This window comes from Danio rerio, chromosome 14 (genome assembly GCF_049306965.1).
Source record: "Danio rerio strain Tuebingen ecotype United States chromosome 14, GRCz12tu, whole genome shotgun sequence".
NCBI lineage: Eukaryota > Metazoa > Chordata > Actinopteri > Cypriniformes > Danionidae > Danio > Danio rerio.
In genome coordinates, this window is record NC_133189.1 from 19,156,713 (window position 1) to 19,181,275 (window position 24,563).

Genomic DNA, 24,563 nt, shown 5'->3' on the forward strand with positions numbered 1-24,563 from the left:
TGTATTTGCTGCTTCAGATTGTGGCAAAATAGTCCACATTGGTGTGCAGAGAAGACTGCCTTCCTCCTCCTTGAATGGAATGAGGATGGGGGGATGAGGAGAGGAGTGAATGAGAAGAGGAAAAGTAATAAGATTAGAAGTGTGAATGTGTTTAAAAGTATGTTTTCAATAAGGAGTAGGTTAAAATAATGATTATAGTATATTATAATATAAAAGGAGGGCTGCATATGTGTGGTGTGATTTAAAGAACAATAGGAATAGTGATTGATGCAGTTTAAGAGAAGAGATTATGATATAAAGAGAGGAGTCTCTTAAATCAAAACTAATGGAACATGTTGCATTTGAAAGACACAGAGTAAAAGGCAGAATAATATAATAGTTAAACATTTTTCTGAAATTATCTTTGTGTTTTAAGGTTGAATATGTTAAAAAAAAGAACAATAGGCAGAGTGAACTGAAATTCCTGACATAGCAATAGGTGAAAGACAGTCTGCTTCAGGATGGGGGTAAGAGAGAGATTTATGGTGTCCATGTGTGAACAATAGATTGCCTATTTACAGCACTAGGGAAACAGAGAAGAGGAGAGTAAAAGAGAGGAGATCAAACTATAGATGAAATAATGACATAGACATTAACATAATTTGGATAGAATATAAGTTATTACTGAATAGATAAATTATAAAGTAGTATAGTAAGATAAATTAAATGAGGAAAAACTAATAATAGAGTTATATTATATAGAAAAGAGTTTGAAACTTTACTAATGAAAAAGAATAAATGAAGTCATAGTGATCAATATATATAGAGATAAAGGAAGTATAGAGTAAAAGAATGTATTAATAAACAAATAGATTTACTAAATAAGTATGAATGAATAAATTATAAGTTAGTTCTTTGATTGAGAACAAAATAGAAAAAGAAAACTTGAAAATGAATATTGATTAATTGAAGATTTAATTATAAAATGTGTAACAAAATAAGTTTTAAAATGTATAAGAAAACTTAAGAGCTAAAAACTTAAATTACAGAAAGGAAAAAGAATAAAATAGAAATAGAAAAAATAAGTCCACTGTTTCATAGATAAAATTAGATGTTTAAAATATGCTTACAATATAGGCACATTGAACAGATAAGATAAAAAGAAAAAAGCAGTAACAATTTAAAGAAATAATTGACTTTAGAGAATTTGATTGGATTTAAGGGAAAAAAATGTTTTTTCATCTTTCTCAAAGTCAGCTATGTCATTTGTTTGTAGTAAAGTACAGTGATTCAGACGAAAATCATAGAAGCTAGGTAAATGTTAAAGAATGCATTAGAGTGAGTTAAAAAAAAATAATTTTAAAGTTTAAGCAGTAAGAAGCTAAATTGATAAGTAAACATTGCAATTAAAAAATGAAAAATGCTTTTATTAAATAAATATGTGAGTTTAAGTAATAATATGAACCCTGAGGTATAGCAGTAATGATTTTGAACTGTTATACCAGATATTGGGCCACCATGTAGTATTGTTGAATTAAATCAGGTATGGAAAAACAGATATGGAAATAAAAATGCAATACTAAAATATGTGACAGAGAAAATAAAAGATAAGATAATGACAAATGGCAAACAGAAGAAACATTTGATGTAAGCAGTGAAAAAATAGAAACTGAGTATAGAAAATGTTACAATGTAAAAATGAGTGGTTAGTAAAGGAACACTAGCATAGATGAGGAGAAATGTAAAGTAAAGCATAATCTGAAGCTAAAGAAATTATTTAGAAGAACACTGAAGAAATAGAAAAATAAACTGTTAAACCGTAAAGAGGAGAAAATAGATGAGAGGAGTCTTCATTTGATGAAAAAAAAAATGGGAAAGAAGGAAAGACTTTTATGAGCTAAATTCCATATATTACTTTTAGAGGACATAGGGATGGACTTTGGGGGACTGTGGTCTCTTACCTACCAGACATCTCTGAGTGCACTGGCAAATGGAAAAGGTGTTTGAAAAACACAATGGACAAACTGTTGGCTGTGGACATTTGTGAAAGCAGTGAGGCAGGCACTGCATGCCCAGGAATTACTGAGGACTGGAAAGGCTACTTATGTTCAGAGACACTAAAAAGAGGCAAACAAGCTGATGAACTGATCAAAGAGAAAAAGCGCTCCACCAGAACTTTACAACAGCTCAATGAAAGAAGCCAGCACTAAGAAAGAAGGGGGAAACACTGTGCCCTGATATGGACACCACAGAAAAGACTACACCAATTTATGAACCAGTTGTCTTCTCAGGGTGTGAGGAGGGGGAGTCTGGTAGTCCATCTCAAAGCAGTCGACCTATAGTCCAAATTGACTACAATGTGACCACTCAGAGGGCAAAATAAGAGCAAAAGTGTAGCTACCCATTCTTGTATCAAATCAGACTCCTGTCAATTTGAATAAAAGAAAAGTATCATGTAAACTGTGAAAAGTCTTAGATGATAATGTACGATGAAACTTTAAATGTGTTATGTTGAAATGATAAATTATGAAGAATGTTAAATTATTTTGGTTCATTTTCATAGGTTAATTCATAGAGATTATTGAACATAGGAGGATAAATTATAATGCATGGTGGTGATAAAAAAGATAATAAAAGACAGTTTTTGATAACTAAAAAAAATAATAATTTGGGTTAGAAGTTGATGGAGTTAAGTATTTAAGTTAAAATTAGGGAAAACTTATTTTGAGTAAACTAAACTTAGATTTGGGAGAAAAATTATGTCAGAGATTAAGACAGAAAAGTGATTTAAAGAAGAAATAGAAACACAAAAAAAGTAAAATGAACTCACAGTACTGAATAAGCCAAAAAGTAACAATTCTAAATGTACTAAAATAATATTTGAAAGAGAAAAGTGTTTAAAAACAGAAAATAGGTTGTTTTACAAATGTGAAGAAATAATTAAAAGCAAAAAAGAATTAAGGACTAAAGGAGAAAAATCAGATCAGATAGAGAGGAACCTATAAAGAAATCCAGTGATTTTTCAGTCAACTTGTAGAAAATTACAACAAAAAGTTTATGAATAACCAGTTTGATGTGAGAACAGGAAGGAATTAGGAGCTGAAAATGCTGAAAAGTGAAAAATGTTAATTAATATAAAATGCAAAATAAGAAATTATTTAGGTAAATGTCAAATTTTAATAATGATTAACGTTCAGGACATTAGAGGTAGACAAAATTAGCCGGCATAGGGAGGATTAATAAAAAATTAAACCAGATGCAGGTCTGTTATATGCTGGAATAGGCATTATTGAAACTTTTGAGAACATAGCAATATTAGAAACATTTAAATATGTTATGGCATTTCTAATTTGGTTGTGATTGTGTAGGTAACTAATACAATGGATTTTATTTTAATTTGATTAAAATTTAAAGTTTGATCATGGCGTTAATCAAAACAGACAAAAGTAGAGGTTGTAAAATTTATGATTTAAGAACAGTCAGTGAATTTCTTAGCAGAGGTTCCTAACACGCACTGTACTTAAATTTGTTAGTTTGGATGCCAAAAATGTTAAAGTAATTAATTGATTTCTGTTTAGGTAATTAACAGAGGAGGGTAGACACTTGGTTACAATTAAAGTAAATAGGCGGATATACATACATAGATTAGAATGCATAAAAGGATTTAGAATATTTTGCGATGAATATTGTAACGTGTAGGATTTAGTTATCTGCAAGTACATCTAGCTCAAGCTAAGTAAAAGACATAAATAAAACTTTTTAGGGATGACGGGTTTAGTGTTAACAAGATTCTGTATTTATTCTAGATGCAATAATAATTGTTAAGATGATAAATAAGAAATTGATTTTACATTAAAGAAAATAAGGTAGCAGGTCTAACACTAGTATAGAGTCACAACCTCAATTAGATGATAGTGCAAATTAAATAACATACAAGTCTTTATGAACAATATGTATAGCATCAAAGGGAAGCCAAAAAGATAGGTATGATTTTTATAATAGGAAGTACAGATTGTTGATACAATAGCATTTCTAGATATTGTCATTGGCGATGTACATGGTTTGAATCAAGGGTGAAGTGATAAGGAAAATTAAGCAGCAAGCAAAATGATTTGAAAAAATTATCCATTTTAAATGCAGTAATTATTGAATTGTTGTCCACATGTGACATTTGTGCAAAGTAGAATGTGAATAGAGGAACAACAATAGATCTAATGGGTTATTCAAGAACTTCATAGTGGATGTTGTGAAATGATAAAATTAATTTAGGGCAAGAGATACAAGTTTTTGGGCATGGCAGTTGTGGTAGATGAGTGAAGGTAATTCCATTAGCAGAGCAGGAAAGAAGGAACAGTTATTACATTTAAGACAAGAGAAGTCTCAGATTTGCAATATCTTCAGAAATAAGTTTAATGTGTCTCCATTTAAAAATAAATTAGAGTAATTAAAGTCAATTAAAGTGAATAAAGGTAATTAAGTAGATAAATAAGTGGGTATGTGATTCAGTGAATAGATAAGTAAATGTATTGATAAAGTATTGGAAATTGAAAAAAAAATTAAGCAATTACACATAATTGTTAGGAATAATTGAAAGAGCTAAAGATGATTCATCAAGGCCTAGTTTAACAAGATGTGTTAAAATAATATACCTTTTGCATTAATAAGTGATTGCATGAAAACTGACAGAAACAAACAACTAACATTGCATGAAGTATTATTGGGTCGACCCTTGCATGTAATCTCGCAAATAACTTCGCATATAACCGTTTGGAATGTTTGGAGAACATTTCGAATGCATTGGAAAGAAGTTTGGTCTTTTATGAGGAAACTAACTGCTATGTGCAAAGTGATATCTGTACAGGAAACCAGAAAGGACCAGAAGAAGGAGATTAATCCGGTGATCGAGAATATCTGAGGTTTTCTGGAGAAAGTGGAGTGAAATCAGGAGAAATGGATCTTATGCCAAGGTTACCAAAGGGGATGCCATCAACTGGATACCATCTGGACCACAGCACAAGACAGCCAAAGGAAAAACACTCCAGCAAGAGAAAGCTAACGGGAAACAGAGGAGGCAGAAAATCCCAAAGCTCAAACCAACGAATTGCAAAGTGTGACAGAAGCAGTTCATCAGAACAGTTAAAAGAGTAATTCTGATTATATACCTGAGTGAGAAATACTGAAGGTGCCACAAATTCAAGTGATGATAATCACCACAACTTCAGGTTATAGACTCTCAACATAAAGTCTTTAGCAACACTTTTTAAGGCTAGAACGAAACAAAGAATGCTCGCAAGTATGTGCCAGATTTAGGTTCAAAAAGATGAACTAGTGCTAAAAATTTTTATAGTTTAGATAAAGAAGAGGATGATGAAGAGGATCCATGCCTTGGGTGTTAAGTGCTAGTAACCTCTACCCCAAAACGGCGGCTCTCTACGATACGCAAAGTATCTGGGCTGAAGATCAACATACTCTACGGATTATGTTTGTGGATGTTAGATTAGAATAGTGTGTTGTGACCATATATTGAGAGATTGGGTTATGTTATGTTTATTTTTTATTTTAATATTTTAATTTTATTTTTTACTGTGTGTTAAATAACCATGACCCCCAGAAGCAAAGTATAACCACCTGTATGCTTAAAACAATACCTTTTATGATAACAACAAAATAGAATCGAGTCTTTTACTGTATCCTCGTCAATAGTGGGCGCAGAAGTTTGGCTCGATTTTATTCCAAAGTGCAATTACATGATTTGGTCATTTGTAATAATACTGTGACATATATTTGTCATTAGGTAGTATAACTGAGGGCTAGGTCATAGAGTTGCACTATGGGCCAAAAGCAAGATTATTAAGACTTAAAGTCTTAAGAGGAGGGATTATATGAGGTGGATTTTGTGCTCTTTGGAGTGTGAAGTTAATCTATATATTCAGGTTATATGTGTATAATCTGCTTGTAGACTTGCATACCATTAAAACAATTGGACATGGGAAATGGCTTGAGGAAACAACTAGGGGTCATAAAAGAAGGGATGAAAAGAGAGTGGTAAAAGAGCCTGAGGTGTCTCAGGAAACAGATGTCAGAGGTGGAATTTGGGGTTAGGGGAGGGATCTTGTGTAATGTATGGAGAACAAAGGAAAATAATTGTTGTCAAAGTGTATTTAAACAGGCCAGGAGATTAGGGAGGCAGAATTTTTCAGACAGAGATGCTACTGGGGGTCTCCTGAAAGTTCTCCTTTGTTGTCGACAATAAAGTATATTCTTCTGATATTCATAACCTCCAGACTGAGTTTGATTTAGTAAGAGAAAAACCAAGAAAACCACCACAGGACCAGGGCTTTACATTAACACTCGCCAACCCGCCAAATGCGGGTAGATTTCAGCTTTGGCGGGTTAGAAAGAAAATCCCACTGGCCACTTTGGCTGGTTGAAAATAATTTTTAAATTGTAGTTTTCCTAAAGCAGGGTTCGACAATATAAGGATGACCCAATATGCGTGCAAATGTGATCTTAGAATCGAAATGTAAAATAATTGTGATCACGCGAGCAGAAAAAACAGCAAGTGAATATCGAATGAGTGGATGATGATCATCATGCTAACAGCTGATGTGATGACCGCGACTTCTTAAAACACGTGCGCGCGACTGCTGAACGAGTGCGCGCTCCCAAATCGTGAAGCAACAGTGTCTGGAACAGGTTCTGGAAACGCAACTGTCATCAGTTCTCTTTCAAATAAACTAGACAAAAAGTGATGAATGCACTCACAGTCCAGATGCTTTTAAGAGCTCAATAGTTGTCTTTTTGTAAGCAGCACCGGTTACTTTCACTTTAAACTGATTATTAAATTACGCTTACGCTTTTACGCTTACGCTTTTATTTGCTTTTATTTTTGTTAAAATGGCTTAATTATTATTATTATTTTTTTTTACAACATTGCTTTAATGGGAGATGAACTCTACATTTATGTGCAGTTACTGGTGATCTGAGAATTCTTTAGCCAGGACAGATTACTGTGCTTATTTTTGATACATGACAATAGTTATTTTTTTAAAAGTCAATTGCTTTTCTTTCTTTTTGAAGAAATGTTTTGTTAAATAAAAAGCATAGTATACAGCTATATTTTGCTTGTTTTGACACATTAAAAATTTGTGGCTAAGGAATAATTATTGTTTAGTGTGGTTATAGAGATAAATTTGGTAAATTGTTAATTTTGTGCTCTAAAAAAGTTATGTGAAATAAAAAATTATTGCAATATAATACTATGAAACCATGACCCATTTGCTCATGCTCATTGAGCAAGCTCATACTCGACACACAAAAAGCTAAATGAATAAGGACGCATGTGGACATAACAAAAAATTTAAATCAAGTAATTTTAGCAAGTCAATGTCAAATTTATGCATATAAAATATATTTCCCTAACAACAAAATGGTGGCTAGTGAAAATGTAGAGTGGCTAGTAACATTGGAAAACTACTAGCCATAGTGGCCAGTGATTAAAACAGTTAATGTAAAACCCTGGTTAGGACATATATAAGGGGAAGGCTGGGTTGCAGTAAGTAGGCAAGACTCAGTGTTGATATCTAAAAGATGATTTCTGTGTGTATGTGGACACATGTTTCTCTCACCAGTGAAGTCGAAGTGCATGTAGAAAAGCAGACAGCCCTTCCATGACGAGCAGGATAGACACGGTTAACACAGCAAAGCCAACAAAAACAAGCGCCGCCATGACTGAGCCCACATAACTGAGCTGACCGAAGGATTGTCGCATTACCATCGTCCACAGCACCTCGGATAACTCTAAAAGAAGAAGAAAAATAGTCATGAGGCTCCTCAATCATGATAACAGCGTGCTTTGTTGGTCAATTGTTAATGGGTAAAGTACTTAGTAAATTTACATGAAAAGCAGATATCAGGTTATTTACCTTACTTTGAATGTTTAAGGTGTTTACATGAGTTTTTTTGTTTTGTTTTACTTGTCATTTACTTATTCTTCTCAATTAAACGGTGTCACAAAGTCACCTTGATAATGTCAGATAGCTTTGATACAAAGTAACAGTGTGGTTTACCATCAACCCAAATATAACTCAAATCAACAACTATTACTATTGTAGGGTCCAGCCATTTGGTCCAATGACGGTGTCCACTGGTGGATGAAGGTTCACTGCATGTTCGGTCTTTCCAGTGCACAATGTTGATTTACTTTAAACTTAACTCATATCTGAATATCTGACTCCAATTTTAGTATGAGGTGGTTTAAAATATTAATATATTTATCCTCGTTTTATCTGACTCCAATTATAAAACATTGATAAGATTATTTTGTTTCCTTTAATATTATTTTAGATTATGATTGAATATTCTCTTCGGTTCATTATTTTATGTTATTCCCATTCATTTGGATTCCTATAACATCTTTGTGAGTGATTGAGTTTCTATGCCAGAGCCCCCTCTGGACTTAAGAGGATACTACTGATTACAGAACAGTGCTTTCCTGACAAAATGTGCATTACAACCGAAGCTTTGCTTAATTTAATTTGTGATTTCATTTCGCAGTCCTAATTGTTATCACTGGAATATTGTTGTCCATGCAAGCATACTGACAATTGCCTTTGCCTAAGTTGGGCTGGTAGGGCCTACAGTGAATCACATCCTCCAACAATGACTGTATCTGCATTAAACTAAACTGAAAGTGTACTTTTCACACTGTTTAAACTGCATTCCATTATTGCCCATTTTCTCTGTAAAGCTGCTTTGACAATTGTGCTATAGAAACATAAATGACTTGACTTACGTGCATGAGCCAGACTGAGGGCCCAGAGCCGCAGGTATGAGGCCGTGTTGGAGATACACCCAAGACAATACTCAATAGTGTGAATGGCCTGGTGCATGAAGACGTTCGCTGTATCAAACTCCTTTCAAATAATGTATGATGGAAAGACAAAGCATAAGTTTGCACAAATTAGAATTTTTTTATTTTACTTTATTTGACATTTTCTAAAATGCCAGTTATTTTCTGAAAAAAAATTTTTTTAAAGAAATTTTTTATTTTAAATTTTTATTTTATTTTACAGTCTGACCATTTTTAATGTACAGAGACGTATATACAGTAACTAATTAAAATTAAGTGGAACCCTGTGTGAACACATCTGGGTTTGTGCTAAATGAGAGAAGCAAGAAAGTAAGTTCCCAATAAGTCTCAAAAATACCGTTCATTTTTATGGATGGTTTGTGAAATAAGGGGAACTTTTACCGTTTTACATAATTTCTTTAATAAAATGTGAGTTTTTGCAATGCAACACTGACATGTTGTGAATTAAAGAAATTTCTGTAGTGTAGGAGTAAATGTCTTACTCCTTGTAAATCAAGTTTAAACGGATCATTAAAAATAACTAATTGACAGTCTACAACTCCTTTTTTCATCTCACCTCCTCCTCTCCTCCTCCTCCTCTTGCATCCACATCTCCTTGTTGTGAATTTATAGAGCCGTTTTCTGCAAGAAGAGGACGTCTGTCTTCCTGCAGAAGATAAGATCATAGTTACACATTGGTAAACATGAGTCCATATCCAAATACTTAAAGCAGATGAATAGCTTACTGTAGGATTTCTTCTCTTCCTCTTATGTGAGAGGTATTCTTGTATCGGCTTCCCCAATAGCAGCACAGGAACAGACAACACCGCCACAAACACTAGAACCTTCTGCACAGTCATCTAGAGACACAAATACATGGGTTGACTTTATCATTTTTTTTGCTGATTGGGCTAAATAATTTGAAGGAGACATGAAGTCTTGAGGAAAATGCTTAAGTATTACATTCCGGACATTCAAGATGCAAATAAACCAACATCACTATTGTACAACAAAAAACAGGATATACATCAGTGCTTCCCACAGGTTTGGTACCCGGATCGAAACACACCATTTACCCAGATTAGATAAATAGATAACTATAAGCGACAACCAAAACATAACTTAATTTTTAGCAATAATTTTGATTATTATTATGACACTTTTATACATTGTTTCTTTTGAATGGGTTAAAGTTAAAAAAGTCCACTATTTATCTTACTTTTTTTACTATTCAGGAGCCATGTGCAGCCACTAACAGGTTAAATCTGCTTCTATCTCTCTTTTAAGCTCAAAGCAAGCTTGAATGCCTAAGCATTTTAGATTTGTATATAAATAAAGACTATGTAAAATATTAACATCATAAAAATAAAAAAAATACAGCAAATGAATAATAAAGAGAAAAAGGAATAAAATCAGTCAATTTCTCTAAACATTATAATAATTACAAGATTACTTTAAATCTTTTATACAAGGATTATACAATGATTATTTAAATAAGGCAAATGCTTTGATTAACGATGACTAATGATGTACATATATTTTGCAGCAAGTTTAGACCAGTCATTTTATCCTCTCTGAGTATATAGTACAGTTTCTCTGAGTTGTTTAGATTAAAGAATTAATTATTTATTGTTTCTCGAGCTTGTAACTCGTCAGCAGCGAAGCCAAGCGAAAGTAGGCTTAAATAAAAAGGTAATGCAAAAACGCATACAATTAACAACAGCATTAGAAAGCAAAAGCAAAAGTCAAATTCTGGACATTTTAGCAGTTAGAAAACCTGGCCAGATTAATTTTTGAGTCCCAAGGCGCATCTCTGTGGGTCAGCAGAGCATGCGAGACTGTTTGTGAGAGTAGTGATAGGTCTTCCACACACTGATCTAAATGAGTAAATGAGAGAAGATTTTCCACTCGTGGATTTTGATCGTGGATGTTTGGTTATATTGGGCAGATACAAAAAAAAATATATAATAAAAAAAGTGTAAAAGGATGATAATAATGGTAAAAAAAAAAAAAAAAAAAAAGTGTCACTAAATATTGTTGGGTGGCCGTTAATATATCTGTGTGGCCCACCCAGGAAAAGTCTATGTGTGGGAACCACTGTACATTGTTGTCCATTACGTACACTGTCTAGTACGAAACACTCTAAATGACTGACATGCACACCCCCAGCAGCATTTGATTGGCCGCAACATTTTCCATTGCAATAACAACATTACTAAAATGGTTTCCTTATGTTCCAGCATATATATCCTATGTGTGTGGGACTCTTATTTGGAAAATGGGACATGCATTCAGCAGTTCTGAGGTACTGAGCCTCTCATCAGCTGTCAGAATGCTAAAAACAGTTAAAACAGATAAGTTTCAGCAAAAGGAATAAGCTATGTTTAACTGTATCTTTTGGTAGTTTAATGTATATATTGTGAAACTTGTTTGTAATGAGGCAACAGATGCAAACGGTTTAATGCACGTTTATGCATGGTGTCTTATTTTGGACTAAAAGGATGTCAATAAACTTCATAAAACAAAGTTTGGCAATTTGGACAGGAAGATGAAAATCTGTTTACGCTGATGCTGACATTAATTCCTGTCTATGTTTACATATATGAAAAGCCCACTGAATACAACTCTAGATACATCTATATCAGTTTATTTTGCCAGGTATAATTATAATTAAGCCTATAATACATCAATAACACATAACTCATTAGCAAACCAGGATAGAGTTGCTTACAGGTAGCTCACTCGGTCCTAGCCTTCTTGCGTCTTTTTTTTTTTTTTTTTTTGACAGCTAAAGATGATTATTTTTGCTTAACCATTACAAGGTAAGGTAAAATCATTTGCATAGGCAATACCTAGACATGTAAAACCACTTCTGGAGATTTTTTGCACTTACCCGAGCTACATACACTCACTGGCCACTTTATTAGGTACACCTCGCAAGTACTGGGTTGGACCCCCTTTTGCCTTCAGATCTGCCTTAATTCTTCATGGGATAGATTCAACAAGGTACTGGAAATATTCCTCAGAGATTTTGGTCCATATTAAAATGATAGCATCATGCAGTTGCTGGAGATTTGTTGGCTGCACGTCCATGATATGATCTCCCAAAGGTGCTCTATTGGATTGAGTTCTGGTCACTGTGGAGGCCATTTGAGTACAGTGAACTCATTGTCATGTTTAAGAAATCAGTCTGAGATGATTCACGCTTTATGACATGGCACGTTATCCTGCTGGTAGTAGCCATCAGAAGATGGGTACACTGTGGTCATAAAGCAATAAGCATGGTCAGCAACAATACTTATGTAAGCTTTGGTGTGCAAAGTGTGCCAAGAAAATATCTTCCACATCATTACACCACCAGCAGCAGCCTGAACTGTTGATACAAGGCAGGATGAATACATGCTTCCATGTTGTTGACACCAAATTCTGACCCTACCATCCGAATGTCGCAGCAGAAATCGAGACTCATGAGACCAGGCAACGTTTTTCCAATCTGGTAAGCCTGTGTGAATTGTAGTATCAGTTTCCTCTATTTAGCTGACAGGAGTGGCACCCGGTGTGGTTGTCTGGTGCTGTAGCTCATCTGCCTCAAGGTTCAATGCGTTGCGCTCTTCAGCATACCCCGATTGTAACGAGTGGTTATTTGAGCATCAATAAGGCATTTGTGCCCACAGAACTGCCACTCACTGGATATTTTCTCTTTTTTGGACCATTCTCTGTAAACCCTACAGATGGTTGTGTGTGAAAATACCAGTAGATCAGCAGTTATGAAATACTCAGACCAGCCCATCTGGCACCAACAACCATGCCATTCAAAGTCACTTAAATCACCTTTCTCCCCCTTTCTGATGCTCTGTTTCAACTGTAGCAGATCGTCTTGACCATGTCTACATCCCTAAATGCATTGAGTTGCTGCCATGTGATTGGCTGATTAGAAACTTGCGTTAACAAGCAGTTGGACAGGTGTACCTTATAAAGTGGCTTTAAGTGTATCTTCTATGTAGATATCAGAGAACAGTTTTAACTATGTATCAGTGGAGTCCAAGTCACTTTTAAGAATAAACCATAAAGAATTTAAGATGTACACTTCATTCTAAGTCACAAAAGTTTTGTGATGCTAAAGCAAAGATGAGATCAGGATATGCACTTGCACACACACACCTGGCCTGTGTAGAGTGGTTTGTTATCCTTGTTCTCAGTAAACAGGAACATGTCTATGAAGTGGATGAGGATGCTGGGAGCAGAGTCAGAATTCACAGGACCATAGACCAGCCACTTATAAATCACCATGAAGATCAGGTATCCAAACAGACACAACATAAAGCACAACTCCGGGATCAATACCAGAAACACACTGCTGACCTCTCGGAAATGTCTACGCAGTTGAAGGAAAAGAGAAGAAATAGTGAATACGGACAGATTTATATCAATCATGGTTTAAATGGCAATGCAAAAGAACATTTTAGGAATGGAATGACGTGTCTTTCCTGACGTGGGTTTGGATAGATAGATGCGCACGTGAAGATGAAGAGTTAAAAAGATTATTCAATTAATAAGTTATAGGTATTTCAAACTGTGCTTTGATTAATTTTGTTAATAGTTTTGCTTGTTTGTTAATAGTTTGGTGCATGTGTATCGTGCAGTTCATTTAAAAAGCTGTGCCATTAATGTTACGGTTAATGTTTAAAGGGAAAGTCCACTACGATATCATATTTTATACTTCATGTTAAGTTAATGTGCGATGTTGCTGTGTGAACATAACATCTCTGAATGCTCTAAGTTCAGTGCAAAGGGAGACATTGGCTTTTACAGAGTTAGCTAAGCAAAGCCTACAGCGAACAAAGTTTGGGGACTACAAAAAAACATCTGGGTTAATGAGATCATGAACCCTTCATGTTACGAGCATTGCCAGAGGCACTGTAGTGCTATAATATGACAGAGAAAGCTAATATGCCGTCCAAACACTGCTATTTTCACAGAGCTGGCTCCGTTTCTGTATTTGGGCTTCCAAAGGACATGACACAAAGACAGAAGTGCCTACAATCTAATTTTATTTATGTTCCAGAGAATTATAAAAAAAAAAAAAAAAAAACATATAGCTAGCTTTGACAAAAGATAGCTTCCAGAATCTCTCTGTTCAGTGCTGGATTTGGCTAAAAACTCCTCCAACCGCCAAAGCTCTGGATTGTAAGCGACAAACTGTAAGTATTTGTATTTCATAAAATGTATCTATTACATGCAAAGTTTCTAGCGTTAACGGACATAAAGATGTGAACAACAGGAAATGCTTCATCTTAAATCTTCATCAGCGCGTGCAGTGTCTCTCTCTATGCAGCCGCTTTCCATATGTTCTACATCTCAATTAACAAGCTCTCAAAAGATATGTGAACACTTTTTATATTAAGTTTTCCATGAGCCTACTTAATCTTATTTAAAATTGAGTTATTCAAGAAGCATGTTATTCTAGTGTCAACTTGAATGTTTAGTATTTAAGTACATTTTTTACAAGATCTGAGATAAAGTTAGTGGGAGCAGACATTGCATGTGGAGGCAAGTCCCCCAAAGCTATAGTACACCTAGAAAGAGCTTGATTAGCTGGTTCAGGTGTGTTTATTTGGGGTTGTAACTAATATATGCAGGACACCAGCCCTCCAGGACTGAGTTTGTTTTATAAGAGCCTTATTTCCAGGTATGTTCACACATACGAGGAGTTAGTTTTCATGACAGAACTTCTACAGTGCGACAGAGTTACAGAGAAAAAAGCAAATAAATATATTTTAAAAATAGAAGTAGTGAATGCATTATACAAATTGATAAGTGTATGTTGACCTTTTATGTGAAGCTGCTTTGACACAATCTACATTGTAAAAGCGCTATACAGTTAAAGGTGAATTGAACTGAATATGTACAGCAATATTACTATATTATACAACGTTATATGTATATATTATTTCTAAAGTTTTCTGTAACAGCTTAAGAAACACGACAACATAAAATGCAGTTGAAGATCACTTTAAAACCGTAAAAACATACTCACATGTAGTTGAAGAAAGACAAACACACACCAAAGGTCATATGGATGACTCCAATAATGACAGACATCTTCATCTTATAGCTGTTGAGGAACGTCAGGTGATTATTGGCCAGACCCCAAATCTGAGGAGATGAAGAATCGGTTTAGTTCAGGATTTCACATACTAAAATAATTTAGGTGTTGGGAGGAACCATCATGTCAAATAATAAAAGGATATTGCAATGTTATTTCCAACAGTGTCAATAATTTGAATGAATTACCGGATCAATTCCAAACGGATAAGGCCCAGTGAAAACACCAGTAACATTTGGGTCCAGAGAGAGATACATGTTCTTTTTGAATGTCTCCTCACTGCACACAGAGAGATTGTCAAAACTTTACTGGCAATATCTTTGATCATATGAGTGTGTTTTTTTGACATATCAGGACGAAAATATGTATAATGACATGGATAAATTATAAGGTCACCTATGATGGCATTGCATCATGTCAACATTTTTACAAAAGGCTTATAAAATCATACAGAATGAGTTTCATTTCCATGGTGAGGATCGGGTTTAATGAAAATTAAATGGAAACCTATGAATGTACCAACAATTCACAAAAACAAACGTGTGTGTGTGTGTGTGTGTGTTTATGTGTCTTACGTCCAGTTGTAGAATTCAGCATTAGGCCGGACATGCCATCCTGAAGAGAAGGTGCTGAGGCCTTTGCTAAAACACTCGTTATAAATGGCTCCGGTGTAGATGGAAAACAGTCCCATCAACAAAATGAGATATCGGCCCCCAAACATCATACGCCAGATCTGAAACACAAGATAATCAAAGAGATTACTTCAAGAATTAAAAGTGCAGTAAAAAAAAAATAATAATAAAAAAACAACTGCTAATAGTGCTGTCAAAACATTATAAGGACACACATAGCAGAAAAATAAATGGCACCAAAATCATTTGGATGATTATATGGATGATTATATGCCATGTTACTAATGTAGAGAAAATTCAGCAGAAGTGAAGGTTTGGTTGAGTTTGGTGTGTGCATGGTGCGCTGGTTTAGCTGCTCCTCAAGAATGGATCCCTATGCCTGATCCTTTAGCCTCTGAGAAGGGGCGGGGAGCAGCAGCTCATTAGCATTTAAAGAAATAATGAAGTTAAATGACTCACTGTAACTGAGGCGTTTTTAATGAGATAAAAAGAGTTCATTGTTATTTATTTACAATGCCATTGAGAAATTTTATCAAAGCAAATGATAGACTTTTTATTCAGATGCAAAATCAACTTATGTACAAAAAATGACCTGTCACAATGAACTAGTGCAGCTCAGGATTTGGCTCATGATTCAGCGTCTTTACAAGTGGAATAGTTCACACTAAATGCAGCACATTTACATGCACTCTAAACATGGTGTATTCAGGGGCAGTTTTTTTTGGTCCAGATGAAACTAGACGTGAGCCCACATGAGGCAACAACACAGTTGGGTTTAGTCAGTGCTAGTTGTTTCCACTTGGTGTGTACCAGCCCTAATATGCTTCTTTTTTTAATGGAGGGAGGGGTATTCCATGAGAATAATAACTTAATGGTTTAACTTTTACATTACTGTACTTTTAATATATATTAACAGTGCTTCTGCAGGTTTCATCAAGTCCAATTGAACTTTAAGACCCTTTTAAAACCATCATGAATGAAATTTTAGACTTGTATACAGAGCTAAACACAAAGGATTTTTTGTAATGGCCTGGTTGTTGTTGTTTTTTGCTTACCACAACAGCAAAAAAAAAAAAAAAAAAAGAAATCTAATGTAGCTATTTCTTAGCCACATATTTCAATATGTAAAAACTAGAAAACTCTATTTCTATATACTTTTTTCAACAATGTTTTTTTTTTTTTGAACAACAAGTTTAACATAGTTATTATATTTCTAACAGACATGATTACTTGAATAGTCAAAAACATATATTTGTCGGCTTTTTGTCTAAATGGATCGAGTATAACTTCATTCAACATAACGCTTTTCTGTTATAAAACCTTGCCTATTCCAGACTATTTATAAATATCATGTTTCTTACCCTTACTTCTGTAAATAGTTTTTGTATAAATGGAAGATCATGTAAATGGATAAATTGCTCTATAATTACCATGAGGAATTGTGTAATTGTTTTATAGTTTTCTTTGCTGTAAAATGTCCAATAATGGTTATCTCTTTGCAATAACAAAATTATCTATCGGTCTGTCTGTCTGTCTGTAGGTGATTGGATGGATGTTGGACTGATTAGGTATTATTTGGACAGAGGAAAATTAAGACCTGTTTAAAATGATTTAAGACACACAACATAATAATTCAGTGAATTCAAGACTTTTTAAGGCCTAAAATTTTGCATTTGAAACTTAAGACAATAAGACGTTAAGACCCAGCGGACACCCTGATTAATGATGTAAAATGATTAATGGCAATTAATCCAAAATAAAGGTTTTCATTCACAGTGTGTACTCGCTGTGCACAAATATTGTGTATATATAAAATTACAAATATAAAATAAAAAATTCTAAACCAAAAAAAGACAAATATATATTTATATAGAATTTGAATTAGACATAAATATTTAATTTTTAAATATAAATAAAACATTTTCTCAAGTATATACATGTTTGTATTTATATGTGGATACAAAATAAATATGCACAGTACACATAAATTTTATTTTCATTTGTTAGTGTAGTTGCATCTGTTTTACTAAGTTTTAATTTTTAAAATATCTTTATTTCTTAAATCTCTTAAATTTATAATTATAAAAGGTCTTGAGAGCACGTTAGACTTAAGAATTTAATAAAAACATTTAGCAAATTTGGAGATTTTGTCACCAAATTCAGAGGCTTTATTGACGTTCCTACAAACTTTATAAAAGTTTCACAATATTTTAGTAATACTCAAATATATTTGCAGATTATTTAATCTTTTTTTTGATGATCAACAAACCAAAATATATGTAAATGAGAACAGTTTTTTTAATCTGTCTTCGTTAAAACCGGAATAGGCTGTATAAAAAGAAAACAAATTAAAAGGTATGATACAGTACAGTATTGTTACAGTATCTAGCAATATTTAGTGAATTTTCAAGCAGGTTTAGCTGCTTTTACTTAAATCATTGGACTGCAGAGCGTCAGTTGATAATTAGCAATTTTATACATATGATCCTATGGAAATTTGGGAAAGAAAAGAGAAGTAAATGTGTCATGTTTTTACTTCATTAGTATTTTTCCTCAGTTTTGGATCATTTTCCTCCAGAATCATCCATAGAGCTGCCAGGGTCATCAGTAGGCCGTGTCCAACGTCCCCGAACATGACCGCAAAAAGGAAGGGAAACGTGATGATGGTGTAGACAGCTGTGGAAGCAGAAGAATGTGTGAGAATGCATTTAAGCTTCTTTTAAACTACTAAAAGTCATTGTTCTGCTTTACCTGGATTAACCTCCCTATAGCTGGCCACTCCATAAGCATCGACTATGCTCTGGAATCCTGCGGTGAAGGAGTTGGTTGGGAAGAGGGTGGGGGGAGATGTAGTGGCTGGCAACCGATTGTAGAAAGAGTCCACATTACTGCCACTCTTTCTCTGAGAGAGACAGTCAAGGTTTAGATATCAGATCTGAGTTTCAGTAGTCATGTAAGCAGTAACTAAATCAGCATACTATCTTCTCAAAAACATTGCAAGAATTAGATGCTTTGTTTCCAGTGAAGACTTAGAGGAAGCTTGTTCATGCTTTTATCAGCAGCAGGGTGGATTACTGTAATAGACTCCTTACTGGCCTTCCCAATAAGACAGTCAGACAGTTTCAGCTCATTCAGAATGCTACTGCCAGGATTTTGACCAGAACCAGGAAAATTAAAGCACATCACACCTGTCTTTAGATCTTTACACTGGCTCCCAGTTACATTCAGAACAGATTTTAAAGTATCACTACTTATCTATATATCACTAAATGGCCTAGAACCTCAATACATTACAGAAATGATCACTCAGATCATTAGGATCATTTAAACTAGAAATTCCAAGAGTTCAGTCAAAGCAGGGTGAGTCAGCCTTCAGCTACTACGCCCCTCACTGCTGGAATCAGCTTCCAGAAATGATCAGATATGCAGGTGCTTTCAAATCAAGACTGAAAACACATCTGTTTAGCTGTGCTTTTAGTGAATGAGCACTGTGCTACGTCCGACAGATCACAATATTATATCTTTCTTTTCTTTTTTCATTCTTTTATAACCTGTTTTAACACATTTAATCTGTTTTTTTATTAGTTTATTTGTTTTTTTATCTGTTATTATTCGTTTTTATTTACTTATACACTTGCCTCTGTTTATGTAAAGCACTTTAAATTTACAAATGTGTATGAAATTTGCCTTGCCTTGCCTATTGACGGACTGGAGGCCTTTCATTATGTGTTTTAAATTTAAAAAGGTGTACACTCAAAAACTTACGCAAATGATATTTAAAATGAGCCGAAACAACACAATTCTTGATTTTTTTATGACAACTTAATAGTTTTACAATTTTAGGTGGATTGAACTTAAAACAATTAAGTTAACTTAATTCCTTCAAGTTGTCCCAACACAAATTGATTTTTTAGATTGCTGGATTGTATTTTAGTTATTAGAGAGATTGGATTGGTATTCCTAGATGTTTAGATTTTGTTCATATAATTCTGTATGAAGCCATGCATGAATGCACGTTTGTAAATCGTTAAATAAAAATATAATTGTTAAATAAAAAAAAACAGTGTTCCTGAAAAATGATATTTCTTACTGACTTAATTAAATTGTAATTTAACCACAAAACAGAATAATGGCGTTCATAGGCTCCTAACAACAATGTCAGCACAGACAATATTTCTTGGCGGGAGAGAAAATTGTTTTTAGATAAATAAAAATAAATAAAAGTATAGAGGTGGTCGCCACAACAGAATGAACCACCAACTTATCCAGCATATGTTTTATACAGCGGATGCTCTTCCAGCTGCAACCCATCTGTGGGAAACATCCATTCACACTCATACACTACGGACAATTTAGCCTACATAATTCACCTATACCGCTTGTCTTTGGTCTGTGGGGGAAACCGGAGCACCCGGAGGAAACCCACGCAAACACAGGGAGAACATGCAAACCCCACACAGAAAGCCAACTGACCCAGCCCACAGCACTACCTACTGCGCCACAGCGTCGCTGCAAATGGTTAAATAAAATATAATAATTTAAAAAATAGAGTTCCTAAAAAATTACAATAGCAAAAACGTCACAAAACAGAAAAACAGGTTTTCATAGGGCCCTTACCACTTGAAAATGTTAGCAGACAATGTTACTTGAGGAAAGGTTAAACAAAAAATAATATTAAAAACACTTTTATAGACACCTTTCATAATTTATTAAAATATAAGATGTAAAGCCTTTTAAATTTTTTTTATTTTTACTCCACTACATTAAATTCCAAAAACAAAAAAAAAAAGTTAATGCTACTGTGTCTGCAAACTTGACATTTTTCTCTCTATAAATAACATTAAATCTCTTTACATTACACCTTCTGGTGGAAAATAAAATTAGAAATACTACAATAGATTTTCTATATATTTATATTTATATTTCACATACCTAATAGAAGTTTACCCAACTAAGGGTAGTTTAGGCACTCAATATGTGGCTAAAACCATAATCTTGTGTTGTGGAAGTGTTATCTCACCCCTCCCTCTCTCAGGGCACTCTGCAGGGCGGGCAGCTGACTGACGGGACACCAGGCTTCTGCGATCAGACATTTATCAGTGACGGACGGGCTGCAGAGATTCAGCACCGTCTGCACAGCTTTGCACTTCTGAACTTGCACAACCCACTCCGGCAGACGAGCCAGCGCACGAACCAGCAACTGCTGCATATACTGCTCCGTCTCACCCATCACCTACAGCCACGAGACAACACACAAGAGCTAGTTATTTTAGTACTACTCTTGACAGCACTGTTGCTTAAACAAGTTTTTCAGTCAAATCAGTTTAAGAAACAACGGTAAAGAAAGAGTTTGGCAATAAAACAGAACCACAAACACAACAAAATGCTATAACCAGTGTTTTGAACAATATAATCTTCTTTTTTGCTTGTTCTTAACATTCAGTGAGTTACATATGTAGTCTAAATTTTAAGGTATTTGAGGTATAAAAAGTATATATACTGATTTGATGTCTTCAATTCGGCCTCTGAGTCCATTGAGAGTCTCCTCTCTTTCTGCCTGGTTCTCAGGGTAGGGAAATGTTTGTGTGTGGAAGCTATAAATATAAGGAAGAGAGCAAAATGGAATAAAAAGCAAGCTGTATTGTTGATTTCTATATTAAAATGCAAGACAGTACTAATGGTGAACTCACAAAATGACATGTCACAATTGTTAATGCAATGAGTTTTTGTAATATCAACTGCATTGAACTTACAAAGTGAACACAAGTTAAAAAAGTAAATATTGAAGTGATTACTACTACAACAAAAACAACAACAACAACAACAACAACTGCTACTAGTAGTAATAATGATGTTACCATTTGTTGCTAAAGTAATATGGTTCCCATTACAGCTTTAGTGATTTTTTCTTGAAGGTAGATAAAAAAAACTATTGCAAAATGATGGCATTTTTCTCAGGGTTTCCACATTTTTTTTACTTTCACTGACTAAAAAGCTGAATTTCCTATTACGAATAAAAAAAAAACAGGCTGTTGTTGTGTTTTGCATAATTTTAAAATGGTTTTAGGGTGAAAATTAATTTGTAGCACTTTAATAGCCTCTATAAGAACATCAACAGATAATCAAATGGAAAATTGTGAGGTACTTTTTGCGAGGATTCGAAGTGCTCCCTTTTCCACATTTTAGAACACAATAATATCATGACATGTTTGGCTTAGATAACAGATAGAGTCTGGTAACTGGATTTAACTTAAGTAATTACCAGTTGATGAACAAAATAAATTAGAAATTAAATGGAGCTGAAAAGTAGCCAAACCATTACCATTTTGCTATAAAAAAAAGGTATGAAAAAATAAAAATCATAATCTATGGAAACTAAAGAAACAAAAGTGAGGAAAAGAAATCCCCGACTTCCAATGACCTTTTAATGTTCAATGCGATTGTAGAAGTTCAATAACCATTTGGAACCCTGTTTTCTGTTCCCGAAAATTGGATTCCAAAAATCATGATTACAGATGTTGGTAACTTTTCATATAATGCTGCCATTAATTTCATTAAAGAAAAAGTAATTGAAAGCAAATCCTCTTATACTTAGAGTAGCCTTGTATGAGGCGTGTCTGGGAGGTTGTAGTACCCAGTTTTACTAATGAACTGAGAATTCAAATTTCCAGGTTAACCAAATCAATCTGTTGTTGTTGTTGTTGTTGTTGTTGAAATCCTATTACAATTCAAAAGGGTTTAATCATGACCAAAAAAGACAGTTTCTAAACAAAACACATAGTCATTCATTTAAAAATAATCATGTGACTTATGTGTGGCTTTGATGGCATTTCTGCATAATATTTCCTTTTTCCATCACCTGAAAAACCACTTGATACGAGTACACTGAGATATATGAAAATTTTCGTGTAACTAACATGTCCATTAAGCATATTTCCAATTTAAAATTGGCATAATCTGAAGGGCAAAATAACATGCAACTGTTTTTACAAGCTGCTGATAAATGACTAAGGAATTACTTTAACAAGCATATTGTTCAGAAATTACTTTTATGTTATATACTTAATTACAATCAAAAGCCAAACAGATTTAGCACTGAGATTAACTAAAAAATGTAATTAAATATCTTTTTTATGACCTTTTATTATATCGTTAATTTTCATACCATCACATTGAGGACACAAATCGCTTACCAATCACAGATCTTTTTCACTTTCTGACCGATCTGATCTCCCCAGAAAGAGATTAAAAACACAGTCCATTGCAACTGCTCATCCTGAGAAAAAAAAAAAAAAAAACACACACCCAATCAATCATTTTGATTAATGAGTATTTTTAAAAGCTGCTCATACAGTGTGATAAGACCAACATAATGCTATGCATTATACATGTACACATACAGTTAGGTCCATAAATATTTGGACCTTGAATGAAACCCAGCGTCTGGTGATGTCCAGACTTTAGGCTGTAAAGAATTTGCAACCAAGTATTAAAAAGTGTAAGTTTGATTTATGATTATTATTCTGTCCAATTACTTTTAAACCCCTAACAAGTGGGAGGCACATATGAAAACTGTTGTAATTCCTACACTGTTTGTCTGAATTGGAAGTAAATGCCTTCTAATTAAAGCTGACAGTCTTGTTCATTTAATTTCAAATCTATTGTGTTGGTGTATAAAGCCAAAAATGTTAGAATTGTATCGATGTCTAAATATTTATGGACCTAACTGTACATCACAAGGGAACCTAATAATATTCATTTATAATTTGGTTTCTCACAGTATGAGGATGTTCGAGTTTTTCTTCCATCTCATGAAAGTCCACAATGATGTAACCACGACAAGCACGCCATAGCAGCCTCTCGAAAGCGGGCACTTTCCACGGATGAACCACACCAGCCACAAAGCTCAGCCTGACGTCCTGTCTGTTCTCTGCCAGGCCCATTGGCTCGAACGAGACCAGAGGGGCCAGTGACACAGAAAAACATGCTCTTGTGAACCACACTGACTAATGCACATGTGGAAATGGAGAAATTGTGACAGAAAGTATTTCTACCTGTGAGGCTGTGAGTGAATGTGTCTGCTTTAAAACCCCTCTGTACTGACACAACTGAGTGTACTGAGAACGCAGACTGTCTCGGTTCCTGGACACCTGCACATGTGTGTGAAAACACAAAAATAGCTTGAAACAAAACTTAATTGACAGTTCACCCATTATAAATGTCAAAACGCTCACAGAGTTTCTTTCAAATGAATATAATTTGAAAAATGCTAGAAACTGGTAATCAATGGTTAAAGGTTAATAACATTCTTAAAAATATATATGTTCTTTTTTGTTCAATTTTAAATAAAAAGAAAGTCATAAATGTTTGAAACCAATAGAGAGAGTCAGTAAATAGTGAGTTTTTATTTTTTTTATTTTGGGGTAAACTACTGTTTAAGGATTAAAAAAATGACAGTGGAAAAAAAAATACTCAGTCATACAAGAAGCACTGGAATTCAACTTATAGTTCAGTTTAACTAATTAACATTAAGAAAGCGAATAGAATTCATTTGTATGCAGTTTTCAACCATGATTAAGAGAGAGAAAAGGAACTCTGCCCATATTTGAGGAATTAATGAAAAATATGAAAATATTTTATAATATTAATATTAAAACATTAATGAAAATTTTTCATTAATAAAAAATAAAAGTGACAAACCTCCCTGAGCTCCCGGGCCAAGCGCTCGCTCTCCTCCTCGATGGTGAGCAGTTCTCTGGGCTGAGGGGCTGGAGGCATGGGAATGGGTGGCTGCAGTTTCTGAGAGAGACTGCGATTAATCTCCTGTTCCAAAAATGCTGGAACAAAGAAAAGAAATGTAAAAAAAATAAACAACAACATTCAAATCAGCATAAATTGCAATTTACAGTTTTACTTTAGTAATTGGGGTACAAAACAGTACTCCACCAATTCTGAGTTTGTGTGATACAGCTCTGCAAGATAAGAGATGCTGCTG

At 34.2% G+C, this 24,563-nt stretch overlaps 1 protein-coding gene across 5 annotated transcripts in view; it reads right to left on the reverse strand.

The window, feature by feature from the left end:
• The window catches only part of tcirg1b (T cell immune regulator 1, ATPase H+ transporting V0 subunit a3b), a 33,238-nt gene that overhangs the window by 3,743 nt on the left and 4,932 nt on the right, over positions 1–24,563 (reverse strand). The window contains exons 4-19 of one of the 5 annotated variants that reach the window (XM_073921318.1): positions 24,269–24,405; positions 23,623–23,718; positions 23,347–23,487; positions 22,762–22,844; positions 21,069–21,162; positions 20,589–20,801; positions 18,320–18,470; positions 18,105–18,244; positions 15,512–15,669; positions 15,125–15,215; positions 14,868–14,986; positions 12,992–13,205; positions 9,577–9,690; positions 9,408–9,497; positions 8,774–8,894; positions 7,608–7,779 (exon numbers count right to left, since the gene is read on the reverse strand). In XM_073921318.1, the coding sequence (XP_073777419.1) occupies positions 7,608–7,779; positions 8,774–8,894; positions 9,408–9,497; positions 9,577–9,690; positions 12,992–13,205; positions 14,868–14,986; positions 15,125–15,215; positions 15,512–15,669; positions 18,105–18,244; positions 18,320–18,470; positions 20,589–20,801; positions 21,069–21,162; positions 22,762–22,844; positions 23,347–23,487; positions 23,623–23,718; positions 24,269–24,405 (2,134 nt within the window). 5 annotated transcript variants of the gene reach the window in all.